The sequence below is a fragment of the Mesitornis unicolor genome, unplaced genomic scaffold (genome assembly GCF_000695765.1).
Source record: "Mesitornis unicolor isolate BGI_N332 unplaced genomic scaffold, ASM69576v1 scaffold7531, whole genome shotgun sequence".
NCBI lineage: Eukaryota > Metazoa > Chordata > Aves > Mesitornithiformes > Mesitornithidae > Mesitornis > Mesitornis unicolor.
Window position 1 is genome coordinate 18,771 of NW_010164409.1, and position 14,828 is coordinate 33,598.

The following is a 14,828-nucleotide window of genomic DNA, read 5'->3' on the forward strand; positions in this document are numbered from 1 at the left end:
GAGAATTGGGGTTGTGGAGCCTGGAGAAGACTGCAGGAAGACTTCATTGTGGTCTTTCAATGCTTTAAGGGCGGTTATATAAAAGACAGAAAGACCTTTTACCAGGGCTTGTACCAGGGCCAGGACAAGGGGTAATGGTTTAAACTGAAAGAGGGTAGATTTAGATTGAACATGAGGAAGAAAATTTTTTATGATGAGGGTGGTGAGACACTGAAACAATTTGCACATGCAAATGCAATAGTTTCTAAGTATAATTTTTTTCAGAACACAATGCTCACAAAATGAAGCTTGTTTTACTTCTTAAGCTGAGCAAGAAGTAACAATTTTCCCAGTATAAATAATTTGGTTTTTTTCCTATTGGATGCTCAAATGTATGAAATAAATGGAGACAACAGTGAGTTTGAATTACTGAATGGCATCAGAATTTTCCTGAAATTCACTAGGAAACAGTATTTTTATTTTAAAAGGTAATTCCTCTCATCTTTCCTTGCATAGCAAAGTGAGTAACACCTATATGTTGTCCAGACCACATCATCGCACAAAGACGTAAGAGACTATAAAAAAATAAAAATGGTAGATAAAAGTGCAGTTTGACACCTGGCATCATTTAATGTGCTGTACATCTTGCACTCAAAAAGTGCAAACATAAATTGGTGATATTTCACATTAACCAAACTGAGAAACTCACTGCCACAGGATACTGAAGACAATTAATAAAGTCCACAGCTTCAAAGAGAGACTGAGTAAAATTACAGAAGAAAAAAAAAACAACAAACAACATAAACATCAAAGGCTATTAGACATAAAAACAACATCCCTCTCTAGAAGTCTCTAATAGCTCAAAAAATGTGGAATATCATTGTCAAATCCTGTTACTACCATTAGATTCTGCGAAGATGAGTGATGGTGTCCAAATGTAAGTAAAGGAGAAAAAAATACTTAGTACTGCTACTAACTCTAGGTATATAATCAGAATTCAAGACAACAAAGTACACTCAGAACTTCAAAAATTTTAAAAGGTTTAATTTAAAATTATTATATAATAACTTACCATATATAGTACATATGTACTATTAAGCATCACAGAAGTCATTACCTATATATTCACATTTGCAAAAAATAAATCTGTATCATCATAAATATGAATTAATCACTTTGCCTTTAATTTCATGGAGGTATCATGTTTTGCTGCACACTGCTGAAGTTGTGGACATTTTTAATGTTCAACTAAAATAATTATAGCGCAACTCATGTAGAAAACTCTCATTTTACTACATTACAAGATGTAGCAGTGGACGGTTCACTTGAATCATCTGGACTGTATTTTTTCCATAGAAAATTTTCATTTTTTTTCCAAAGAGAACTTTCACACACTTCTCTGTCTTTTGTCACTGGGGGGGAAGGAGGTGGTTTGTCACATAGCTTCTCTATGACTGCAATGTCCGTGAGCTTTCTAAGGCTCTCCTCACTCTGCTCATTCAGGATGTCCCAGAAATCTTTTGGTCTCTCCTTTGATTTTTCTACTTGCCCTGAAGGGAATCTCCTTGGTGATTCTGTAGGCCCATTTCCATCATTTACGAAGAGGTCATTGAGAATAGAGGTATCTCCAAGTAAGTCCACAAAAGACTTTTTCTTACAAGTCTGGGCTTTTCTCTCTCTATTTTCCAACTGAGACTGGGATCTTTTTCTTGGCAGCTGTGTTCCTTCTGAGTCCTGCTGTCCTTCACAACTTTTTACAGGCAGCACCTCAATTATTTCTGACTTACTGCTTAATGAGCCTGATGCCATAAAATCCTTGAATGTCTGATTGTTTCTCCTTTCGATATGTTGAGTAGCAACAGTGGGTGATTGTTTATATTTTGCATCAACAAACACATCTTGCAAGTAGGAGCCACTGTGAAGCTGCTCTGCTGCTTCTTTATGGCTCTGCTGGCTCCGTGCTTCTGTAGTTCCGCTCAGTCCTTTACCTAAAGAAGATCTAGACTTAGATCCTCCAAAATTAACTGTGATTTTTCTTTTACTGGAGTGTGTTGCACCCAATTCCCTTTCCTCACAGCCATACGAAGCCTGTGCTGGTATTTCAACTGGGAAGAAAGACTCCATCTCTGGATGCTTGGCAATGTAGAATTCCTTCAACATCTTCTGCCTTGTTTCCGATGTAGCTTTTGCAATATATTCCGCAAGTTCTTCCACTGATCTCATATTAAAGTGGGATACCATTTCCTCAAATTGTCTCCTATAATTATGAAGAAGAAAAAACACATTATTTTTACACCTTTAACTAGAAACAAAAGCAGCTTTCAAGCAACTCATTCAATTCACCCACCACACATATCCCAGAAAGTAACCATTAAAAGTAACTTCTTTATTTGGACCATTGTTTATTTTTATTAGCAAAGAGAAGAAAGAATAATGACCTTAGAAGAACTGAAGTGACTTCTGAGTCCCAAACTCCAGTGTTATCTCCTCAGCTTATGATCCAAAGACTTACAGACTTGCAGTGCATCATACCAAAGGACCAGATCTCAGTAGCTACTCAGCTACCAAAAGGATGCAGATGGAAGAATGTTTTTTGGAGGGAAAAAAAAACAGTAGTTGCTCAAACTCCTTTTAAAGGACTTGCTAAACAAGAACTGGATAAACATATTTACAGAAAACAGGGACTGTCCCCTCCATCCTATCCAGTGAGCTATGTAGTATTTGTTTCTGCTAAGAGGCCAAGCTCTAAGATCACCCTGCGTAAGCAATAGTCTGAGGTCAGGTAACCTAACTGGAAGGCTGGAGAGGTGGGTTTATGCTCCTTTGTAAGAGAAAGGATATGACACATGTTGCCTTTCCTGCATGAGTGCTCCAATAGGCAGTGAGATTTAACCCTGTTTGGCCTCAAATACCACCTGACTGGCCAGTTCCAACTACACCCTTTGTGTGTAGTGACTGCAGACAGCTTCCCACTCTGCCTTACAAGTACAACACAAACTAAGACACTGATCATTCTCATTCACCGTGCAGTGGATCCAGACATACTACACAGCCTGTGAGCCAGGTGCTAACAGATGACCTGCTTAACGTTTAAGAGTCAATGTGCTCAAGTTTTTTTGCCAGATACAGTTTTAGGATCTTAGAATAACATCCTTAGTCACTTCACTGCCTTCGAAAATTTTACCTCAACAAATTACTGTTAACTATGATTATAATTTTGAGTATTTTGAGCATGAAGGGTTCTCCTCTACTTGTCTCTTACAGATACTGAAAATTCTAAATATTTAACAGTAAGCAAGTCTGGCACTTCAACAATAACAGCCGGGATAGCTGAGTCCAGCTTGACAATATAACAGATTGGGAACACTTACAGGTATTATTACCTAGATACCAATTCTCATATAGTAATTTAATTCTCAGGGCCAAATTGAAAATAGCTCAATAGGTTTGCCTAGTTAGCTACAGTTTTCTGCTTTCTATTTCTACATACTATCTGGCTACTGTTACTGAACTTCTATCTATATACCAATGAAATTTAAGTATTTATAACAGCAACAGTTTGGGGAAAACAGGGAAAACAAGGAGATAGAAAAATTATCCTTCAAAACATAACATTAAAAGAAATATTAAAAAATATTGAGCCCTATGCTAAAAAAACCCACAAAGTCCAAATTTCTAATAGTCTTTCAATGAAAGTGATGAGAACTTGGCAAAACCAGTAGGTAGACAGAAGCTCACACTGTAAAATTTCTTGCTTCTATAGAGCTTAAACATTGGTTTGTAGTACTGTGTAACGCACATACCATGAACACTGGTGGTGATGACATCTGCACAGTTATGTAATATACAACACATCAAATCAACACATTAAAGTGATTTGTGGGATCAATTCATTTTACTAATCAATTATGGTACTCCTTTTATAGTGTAAGTAGAAGTTTCCCATTAGTTCTGCTTTTGCCATAGAAAATAATCAGTATTTCCTGAGTATGGTTGAAACAAAGACTGCTTAGTGGAAAGTTTGTTTCTACCTTAGAGTTTTACTTCTATCTTGCTGAAACAGTCTCACCTGCGGATTTCTTTGGGTGTCTTTCCAACCAAGAACGTGGTTGAACCTACTTTGTGTACTTCTTTATTTTTCTGGGTTACAGGATGCATAACATACAGGTGATGCTGATTGCTGTTCTCCAACATTTCTTGCACCCCCTTATTAAAGTTCTTCTCTGCTGTGTCATCTTCTGAATTTTCTTCATTTTCCTAGTAGAATGAGACATGGAAATCATCAAATCAGCTGTGTGTCTGACATAGCAGTGAGTTCCATTGCGGCCAATGCTGTCACTCTTAGCTAGCACTCAATGATAAGACTGGGATTCAGAGCTGCAGTGTAGACTCCCTGCTCATACACAAACTTCCAGAGACACTGAAGGCAAGTCTCGGATCTCTAAGAGTTGGTTCTCTCTTGGCATATTTTCCCAAACATGTTAATTGTGAGGCTAAATGAAAGACTTCTAAGTTCTCTGAGGCAAAAACAGTGTTATACAAATACTCAATCCTGTGCCACAGGACCCAAATCTCAATTACAACTTGCAAGTCTTACTATAAAATAGAAAATTCCTGTGTCAATAGCTTACAGTCTTAATAGATACATAGCAGCTTCCTGGATTTATTAATCAAGATTGATGGATTATTTGGATTCACTGCTTCCTACTTCTTAATGTATGTTACACAATTTTTGCACAATATATATTCAGAACTCTTAGATACTTCAGCAATTTAACACTCAAAGAAAAACTATAAATAACCACAACACTATTCAAAGGTACCAAAGATAAGGTAAAAACATTTTTGTCAGTATCACAATCTCTAATGCGCGCATGCACACATTATTCAGAATTGTAAAGATACTTTCTGAAGAGGTACCACTACACTCAGGTGTAATGGAACGGAAAAAAAAATAAATTTACACACTACGCTTTCATTATAATACTGGTAAAATTCAAACACTAACAGTCACATGATGCTTTTTAAATGGAGTTTTAAATGTAATAGTCATACAAAGCTAATGTTTTAATCAAATTCAAGATTGTGCTACAGAATAACTAATCATGCACTGACAATGTCTTGCACAAAAATGTAATCCTATTTACATTTTAGTTATTTTTCAGAAATTCTAACAAATTCTTGTTAAAATTTCCCCTTTGCCAAAAGGCAAGCCAAGGGATATATGAAAATTAAATAATGTGTTTGAATGGAGGAAAACAGAAACAAACAGAAAAGCAACACAACCACCTTTTTTCCCCCCAAATGAGATTAGGGGAAAGAAAATGGCTTAGTGATGCCTCAGCCCTCCTACTAACACTGCTTTAGAGATGAAAACACAAACCATGTTCACATCTTGTAATCTGCAGTTCAAAACTTGGTTTTGGATCAACAGTGTTTCTTCCCAAGGTGTTACTAGTTGATCTAGTATCACTTCCCTTATTTCCGTTTCCATGGGCTGTTCACAATGTCATTTAGGATCGTGCATCTGTTCTCAATCCATTGCTTTGGTAAGTAACCTCAAACTAGCATACAGAGAAAGATGTTACTATTAAGGGACCTACAGGCATAAATTTTCACCCTTTAAGCTAAATGCACAACCCCGAAGATTAAAATTTCACTGCACTATTAGTACTTATACTACACAAAAGCGAAATCAAGGCCCCAATTAAGATAAAACCCCTATTCTCCCAATAATGTTATGCTGAAAGTAACAAAATTAAGACCGAATTAGCAGATATTATCTACAGCATAAATATTCTACAGTTATCTTGCTAAATCTGTATACATTTAAGATGTTTACTATTTTTTTAAGATATGCATGGAGAATACAGAACTTTACTTGGAAAAGATATTTTAAGAGAAGCAAGCAATGCTAGTTTTAAAATATATTTATTTTTAATGGAATTTCTGCATGAAAAATATTCATAGTATTCAGACCTCACTATGATAAGACCTAGTGTATTTGTCACACTGTCAGGAAATCAGGATTGTATAATTTAATTCAAGCAAGTGTAACTTGCACAGAATGCAAGCCTATCCATGTCAATGCCTGTCTCAAAAGTATTTTAAACCCCCATAAATGTGCATCCATCTACCTCTTATTAAAGAAGACCACAGTGTATGAAGCAGCAACGCTTTGGTTTACACATCTGTTCAAACACAGAAGATTAAAAATCTCTTTTGGAAAAAAGTCAAATGTAAACACACTGAAAGTCGTAAAATTGCTTGTCTTTGCAGAGAACCAGAATTACTGTAAAAGGTACTGCTAATTGCAAATAAATTCACAAATGGCATATGTAGTTCTGAAAGTACAAAACCTTTAAGTACATTGACCCACACTGCCAAACCCAAAAGAGTAACAGCAAAATACCACCACATACAAAGAGTTGCTCTTCTTCTACCTAAGTTAGCTGCTCAGTTTTTATCTTAAGGTAGAAAAAGCTACTGTAAACAAGTTACCCCAAGAGCTGTAGAAGATAATGCCAGTGAAAGCCCATGGCCACTGCAAGTTACTCCTGAAAAACTTATCTCAGCTCTCTGGAAAGAGAGTCAGTGGTTTAGGTGGCATCCAGTTAGGCTGAAATACAACAACAGGCTCTGTTCAATTTGTAAATGTTTTTTAAAGTTTGCCAACTTAAATCCAGCCTCCAGCTCCCCAAACCAGTAATTTCTTTTTAAAAAATGATACACATTTTGTCAGTAAAACTAAAACACTTATTTCAGTTTTTCTTAACATGCCTTCATGTTTGCTAAAGGTCAAATCTGAAGTGTGTTACTCTAAGCGATACATGGGTGAGGCTCTAGGTAGAGGTAAGCTTTACACACATAGATCAAAATATTCCCTGCATATTTCTACTAGCATTACCATTAAAAAAAAGTGAAAACGTCAATCAACATCTCACACTACCTTGCCTTCTTTTGAATTTGACTTCATGTATTATACTCCTTAATTCTTCCCTTTCATGGTCAGTTTCTTTCCGATTTTCTTTCAATGTTTTTCCTTCTAACTCACTGATTGATATCTCTTTCATGATGATGATCTCCTTTCAGCACCTTTCTGTTTTCTGTTCCTCAATCATTTTCTCTACCAAACCATTGTGCACATGTCCTCATCATTTACTCCTATATGAAATCCCATGTTGACTTTATAGCACTGGTCTTGTTCACCTGAATTATCATGTACAACATATGCATAAGAAGCAAGATTGAAAAGAATACATTTTAATTCATCTAGTATTCAGCTATTAATTCAGCTGTACTTCCGACTCTTATTCTTACACTACTGATACTAGTGCATTTAAACTATTTATATTATTGAATGTCACACCCTTTATGAATTAATAAATATTATGACCAAAATAATGGAATAATAAAAGAAACAAAAATACATCAACACAAGTATTCTGTGTATTTGGAGATGAACATTATTTTTGTTTAACTTAAAAGTACTGTGTATTAACTAGTTAATATACTTATGTAAATACAATTGTTGCTAAACTTGAAAGAGCATTTTGGTGATATAAGATCTGACTAAAGCATTTTCCAATCACTACTGGAAAACTGGAAAGATGATAGTGATCAGTCCATGAGCACATCTCAACACTATAAAGAAACAGTGACTCAACAGAAAGAAAGCAAGCAAAATAAAGAAGAAAAAGCATTTTTTTAAATTAAAAAAAATAATACTGTTTTTCCAAAAAGCAAGTCTGGCTTTGCTTTATGGTACTTTTTTTGCTTTTAGGCAGTTTAGCCACCTAATTATTGAAAAATGTTAGCAATTTAGCAAAGTGAAAAGAAAAACGGTCAAAAGCTCAAATGGCGTAAAAAGTGCCAGGAGATTTTTTCTCCTGGAATTAAGATACCAATTGACACCTAAATAAGTAATAGCATGTTTTTCTTCTCACACTAAAATGTAAAAATGCTTAAAACGTTTCAAATACGTGATTATGGGCAAGTTATACTGAATAACAACTAAAATCACAGTATAGAAATCCAAAACCATTCTTGCCAAACACTAGACTATCACACATATACATACATACTATGTGCTAAAAGATATTCTTCCTGTATGGCACAGCATGTCTTCTGATTAGTCTTCTGAAACAGATATGACACAAAGCTAAAGAAATACTTAGTATAGCATACAGTATCTACTACATGCATTTTAAAAGAATTTTTACAAAAAGATTGACAGCATATCATGAAGACAGTTAGCCTTTACTAAATGTTTAACTACATTAAAAACAATATGAGCTTGCTGTACATGTTATGAAATTTCCTCTGTTTATAGTGGGAAAATTTCACTTAAACTTGACTACATACGTATTGGTCATCTGATAAAATAAGTGCTTCTAACACCTTACGTAACTTCATTATACATTTCTCAATTCTTCATGTTTTCTCTTTTCTCAAATCAGTACTTTGGGGGGCGCGGGTGAGGCAGGGAAGATGCAGCAAAATAATTCCTTCAACATCAAAGATTAAAAAATTCTATTGGATTACTGAATTAGTATTTCTATGACTTTACTCAACTTTGTTCAAAAGAAAAACTATTTTCTCAGACTTTATATGTATAAGAAAAAGGCCACAGTTCCAAGTTGTTTAGTAGAAGGCAACATGTTTTGGATTCATAAAATTAGATGATAAAAGGTTACACTACAGAAAATATGCCAGTAAAAGGAAATAAATAAAGTTAATGAAAGTACAATAAAATGAAATTGCAAAGTACTACTGCAAACTAGGTAAAATAACATGTAGAAGTGCAGCCATTCCTTCCTGTCTTCCACGTGTTTTCTTACCCTGTCCCCACTTCATTTACCTCCCCTACTCTGAAGAGGCTTTCCATATACTGCAATGGGAAAGAAGAGGGATTACTATGTAGTTGCGCAGAAAATAGTTTTTAAAGTGTTCAGAAAAACCAGGGACTCCTAAGACTCATGAAAAAGTACTCCAAAGAAAGCATTTATTTTCACATTTCATGTTTCATTTAGTCCGTGGGGTTTTCAACATAACCATCTTATATTTTCCTACCACAGAAGATCTTTTACTCCATTCCTTCTTGTCTTGTTCTGTATGTCTCTTATGCTTGAGAGTATATATCAAGGTATATACCAGTGAGTTTCCATTTCTTTGAGTTACATATTACATAAAGGCTGTAATCATAACTCCAGCAAAAATGGTTGCATCCGCCCATTTAGAGTCCCACACCAGTTCGTATTTAAGGGTAAGACTCTTCAAGAAGAATGAAGACATGCAGCTGAGCATCAATCAAAAATTTAAGTGCCACAGTCACTTCTACTTAGAGATTCAATGTTGAATCTGCAGCTCTTGGATACGTTAGCTCCATGTGAAAATCTGTCTCCCGCTGCATAGTTACAAAAGTTTTAAAAATAGTATACACCTTCCAAAACCAGTTTTTGTCTGTCTTTGACAGTACAAAAGTTCAGTATCTGTTCTTCCTACAATAGGCATAAAGAGGTAGCTCTATACTCTGGAGCAACGAATGCTAAACCACGTATAAGAATCCTCAGACATGACTAAGATAACTGGCCACCTTAAGCCTATCACTTCTTTCTTCCTCTCTTTAGCCCCCTTCAAGCAAAGCAAAAGAGAACAATTTTCATCTTTTTTAAGTACAGCAAGACGAAAATGTATGGGAGAGTAAGTAAGCAGAGGCTAGGAGTAAGATGAGTAGAGAAAAAAAGAGAAACAGATTCAGGGATACTTGCCTTTTAATCTACCTCACATTTGTGGCAATTCCTCAAGTCACTAGGCTTAGAGGATAATGAACTTCCTTCAAAAGCCTGAATGTGAAGTTGAAAACATGTTTGCGTAATTACTCCTTAGCCATAGTTGTACAGTGTCTGAGCACCTTGCTCTCTTTTACTGCCTGACAACACAAAGTATCACTATAGCAAGTAACTTGCCAGATACTGGCTTCCACTCAGCAATAACACGCTCTGACTTTCCCTTTCTGTCACAGCTGAAACAGTGTTAACAGGCTTTTTTTTTCTCTTCAGGTGTGCATGAAACCACTGCTGCCAGATATCCAGGATACTTTCTGTTGCACAGTTTCATTGTTTGTTTTCATTTCTGAAACAAACAAGAAAGGTCTTCTCACTGCCTTGTAGTCACCTAAGTCATACAAAAGCAAGAAACAGGCAGTTCCGTATGACTGTCCTCTTAAAACAGTTTGCAAACAAATAACAAATCCTTATGCTATATTCTACTTTATATTTTCCCACTACCCCAAAACCTGAGAAAACATACGACTTTCAAGATATACTGCAAGTTGCAGTGGGTCTTGGATGATTGATATTAATTCAATCAGGTGACATTTAATGCATTCCAGCGAATTCTTCTACCCAAAATACCATTCTACATTATTTAAGCTATTCTCCTCCCCACCCCCCCCGCCCCGTATACTTTTCCTTGTTTGGTTGAGTGGTTTTTTTTCCCCCTTGTGTTTTTCCCATAATATGTATGAGTGACCTTTCTATATACATATACATGGTCATATACATGACCTTTCTGTATGATTTTCTTGAATATATGCTATTCCTAGATATTGTTTTAATGTTGTCTATGTTTTCTCTACTTGTCAGGACATACATAAATACCCTAAAATGTTTGCTACACAACTGTTCATTCTTGGTCTTGTTTCCTTCTCTCTTCTAAACACACACACCTGTCAAACAAGAATTTCTTCCCAATTTATTCTGCATGTCCAAGAAGACAAAGTATAATAGTGTCCACATAAAACCATGTGGTTTCTCTAAAAATGAGATCCACATGGTCCATATAATAAAAACAGTTATCAAATAGTGAAACTGTCTCTACTTTCACCTGATTCTCAAATAAATCAGAAGTGCTTTTCTACTATCCTCTACTAGAGGACCCACTACTGAATAAACTATGTACTTCAGAGGGTTTTGGCGAGTTGCAAATGCCAGTTTGAAATAAGCCTGCATCTCATATTTTAGAATTATTTCTGATGTGGACATGAGTTTTCCCTCTGAATTTAACTTTCTTATGTGAAAAGCAGTCTCACTTATACTGAATTTGTGCACTGTTCTAACAAAACAGGACTGTAGAATGGGAATTAGAGGTAATTGTACAGCTCATAAGTCAGTACTTGAATTGTCTTAGAAAATAAAACTAATCTACCTTAAAATTTTAGAATATTCTAGGACAATGACATTTATACTCAAACTTTCTGAACTAAATAAAGCTACTCAGGATGTTGTCTGTGACTACAAAGGTATCCGATATTTGATAGTATCACAGCAGACCAATAGCTGAAATAGTCTTCAAGCTAAGAAAACTGTTAGATTTATTCTGGGTCCAAATTACTTCTCCAAAATGTTCTGCAAACACCAAGATAGCTATACCTGCTGATAAAAATAAAGACATTTTATCAGAGTAACACACGGTTGTTTTTCCCTGGTTGTCGCATCTAGCTGTTCTGCTTGTATAATCTGAGACCAACTATGTTCCACAAACTCTAATCTTTTGCTTGGTAGTAGAGAACAGCCTACTAAGTCAATTGAGGACAGATTGTGGTCTCTATTTCACATCTCCTTCTGAGTCTGTTTCTCCTCCAAACATGTAACAGAGCAAGAATTTCTAATTGGAAGTAGTTTTATTTAATTTGTTGACTCTTTAAAAAAATAATTCCTACATACCATATCACTTTCTTGCACCAAAAACCTGATGATGAATTAACATAGTTATATTGAGAATGAGAGGAGCCTGTCTCAGAATTCAAAGCTAAGGTAATTAGCAGAAGCCTGTGGACCTGCACCCATCTTTTTTCACCTCCTCACTCCCCCATCATCAGTAGCAAAACCAAAAGCCATGCACAGAGGCCATAATGAAAATGTAACTACATGCTTCGCAGAATGCCACATATGAACTCACCACATTTAAAAAAAACAACTGAAAGCCTTACTGAAATGGTTAATTCCACTGTAAACTGAAACAGTAAACTTCATAAAGCAGCATTACAGGCCAATCATTTGGGAACAATTATTTTAAAGCTGAATAGCATTCCTCATCCTAGAAAAGCAAGGATAATGGAATGTTATCTCCCAAAAGCATACTTACTCTTTGTAAACAACTATCTAACCTTGTTGAATCTGAAAGCTGTGCAAACACGCTGCAATCAGAGTTACTATAACTGATAGAAAGTCTTTGTTTAAATAATCTACAAAATGTCAATGTAATACAAATAAGATAAAGAGGAGTTCCTAATGACACAACTTTTGTACTTACAGTATTCTCAGCAGCACTTAAATCTGCACTGGAGATACAAAGGGCACGTTTTTTTCCTAGGCTGACAGCATGCTTAGTTCTCTCATTTACACCACATTGCAATAACATAAAGAGGGGTTTACCATTAATCCAGGTTTTACTACAAAGCATCCCGTTATTTCTCTGTCAAACACTGTCAAGAGTGCCAAATGTCTGTCATCCAATTCAGAAGATTAAGTCTTCTTTTATAGTGTGATTCTCATACAAATTTACAAAAATACAGATATAGTTTCTTAGAGCTAGTCACAGTCTATATTTTGGCCTGAATTCATGCCTCAGAGGTTGAATATGACAGCTGGCAGGAAGCTGAGGGGAGAATACATCCTCCCGTTTTTCAGTCACCACATTTCTGTTGCCATAGCGATTAATCTTCAATTGAATGGCTGTCTTTGTACATTTCTTTTCAGTAAAACCTCAGTAAACTTCAGTTGAAAACATGTAGTTGACTAAAAAAAAAAAAATACTCCACATATTCAACAGGTACAGTACAAGTTCTTGTGACTAATACTTTTCCACATACTAAAAAGTGCAAATTAGCTCTAATGTGAGACATCAGTTTTTCAAATTATTTAGTATGTCCTGTTCCCATTTTTGTGGAGCCTCCAAGCTGCCTCCAAAATCTTCTCTATGTTCCAACTCCCCACCAAGATTCCTACTGAAGAAATACTACACATTTTCAGCTTTACAGGAACTAGAGAAAGCCTATTCTAGACTTCTGTACTTGTGTAAAACATTTCAAATAGGTTGTTTTTGCCAATTAACACAGAAATTAGCTAGGAAATTAATTAAGGAATGCAGTCATTTAATTCAGAATAGACTAGAAAAATTAATGAAGATATTTAATCTTGCCTCTGGAAGGCTTCTATTTTTTATAGTAGCTAAGAAAAAGCTTCACAGATATCAGTGCAAGTTACCCAAAACCTAAAGTAAGTAACAAGCTTCTGCACTGAAAATCAGCCAAGCTGCTTTGGAACCTGGAACTCACCAGAAAAAAAAAGGATTAAAAAAATCAAAACCTCTAGAAATACTTAGTAGTTTATTAAGGTCTTAGAGAAGTTGTTAACACTTTCATTTTTTTCCCCAAAATTAATAATGTCAGAATAATTTTGAGAAAACATCACATGAATGACTCAAGACTTTTTCTTCCCCTTGAAATAACCACAAGTTTGCTCTGAAAATTATCATCTGGCCTTATAAATCCACCATGTCCAGTTTACAGATTCATTTCAAGTGTTTTCTTTTAGAAGACTGTTTTCAATATTATTCTTTCTGCAGTTTCACAAGATGGTTCTTAATTTTGGTTTTTAGCTATCTTTTTAACAGGTAGTGATGGGGTAATAAAGATAATAATCTTCCACTCATGAAAAAACAATTATTTTTTAACCAAGTTTATATGCACACACATGTAAACAGACGACTTGAATTTAAACTAAAATGCAGAACACAGACAACTCAGTGTCATTAAACTAGGCTAAAACCAACAAAATAATGCAGGAAAAAACAAGTTATTTATACCAGTAGAATACTTTTTAATATATTCTTCCTCACTCACACTTACACATAAAAGACCAGAAAACCCTTCTTGCAAATAATCTTCTGTGAAATAGCATCAAATGTATTTTGTGGCCATATGCATAAGGAACCAACAAAGACCAGCTCTCGCTAATTTCTACTGGAGTGGATATCTGCCATACTAAATGATGTGCATTTTCTACCCTCAGATGCTTAGAATACAGAAGTCTGGTGTGATTTTCCCTGCATCATGGCATCACAGATCTGACCATAACTTCTGCCTTAACACTTAGGACTTGCTATGGAAGATTACAAATAGACAGAGATCTTAGATTGCGAAGAGAGACACCTACAATTCAGGAATGGCTAGTTGTAAGTTAAAGTATTTTGACTGTAATTCTAAGTATTCTACATTTAAGGGATATCAAGTATATAAATACCATGCCTATATATATATTTTAAAAAGTTAGTCTTTTAAGTACCTCCCTGATCATAACTGCATAAGCAGATCTCCACTATTTGCACAAATCCTTTTAAAACAAAACAAAACAAATCAAAAAAGAGAGTATGAGTGTGCTCCCTATCACTTCTGGAAAAAGAAGAGCCTAAAGCTCTGCTGCAGTCTTGAAGCCAAGTACCAGGACTGTTAATGGAACCCAGAGTACAAAGCAAGCAACACAGAACAAAGAGTAGCAAGACCTATTTCTCATTAAAAAACCCAGGATCTTGTCTCCTTAAGCCTTCAAAGGTACAGAACAATAGCAAGATAAAATACATTCTATTACTTTGGAGAAAGGGTAGCTGAGCTAGATGAATACTAGCACAGGCAACATTAAGGACAGACTGACTACTTATTACTGGATTAAAAAAAAAAAAGTTTGATTGAAACCTACAGTCTTAAAGGTTAAAAGAGATTTGACTGTGAATTACATTAGTGTCAACGGTCCAGATTTAACACGGACCTTTTGAAGTCAAATTAGGGA

At 35.3% G+C, this 14,828-nt stretch overlaps 1 protein-coding gene across 1 annotated transcript in view; it reads right to left on the bottom strand.

The window, feature by feature from the left end:
* Nucleotides 1-1,263: 1,263 nt before the first annotated feature.
* Nucleotides 1,264-14,828, bottom strand: part of LOC104548317 (DNA excision repair protein ERCC-6-like 2) — a 54,297-nt gene continuing 40,732 nt past the window's right edge. Inside the window, exons 18-19 of the mRNA XM_010194306.1 lie at nt 4,049-4,236; nt 1,264-2,236 (exon numbers count right to left, since the gene is read on the bottom strand). Coding sequence (XP_010192608.1) covers nt 1,264-2,236; nt 4,049-4,236 — 1,161 coding nt within the window. The remainder of the gene's footprint in view (nt 2,237-4,048; nt 4,237-14,828) is intronic.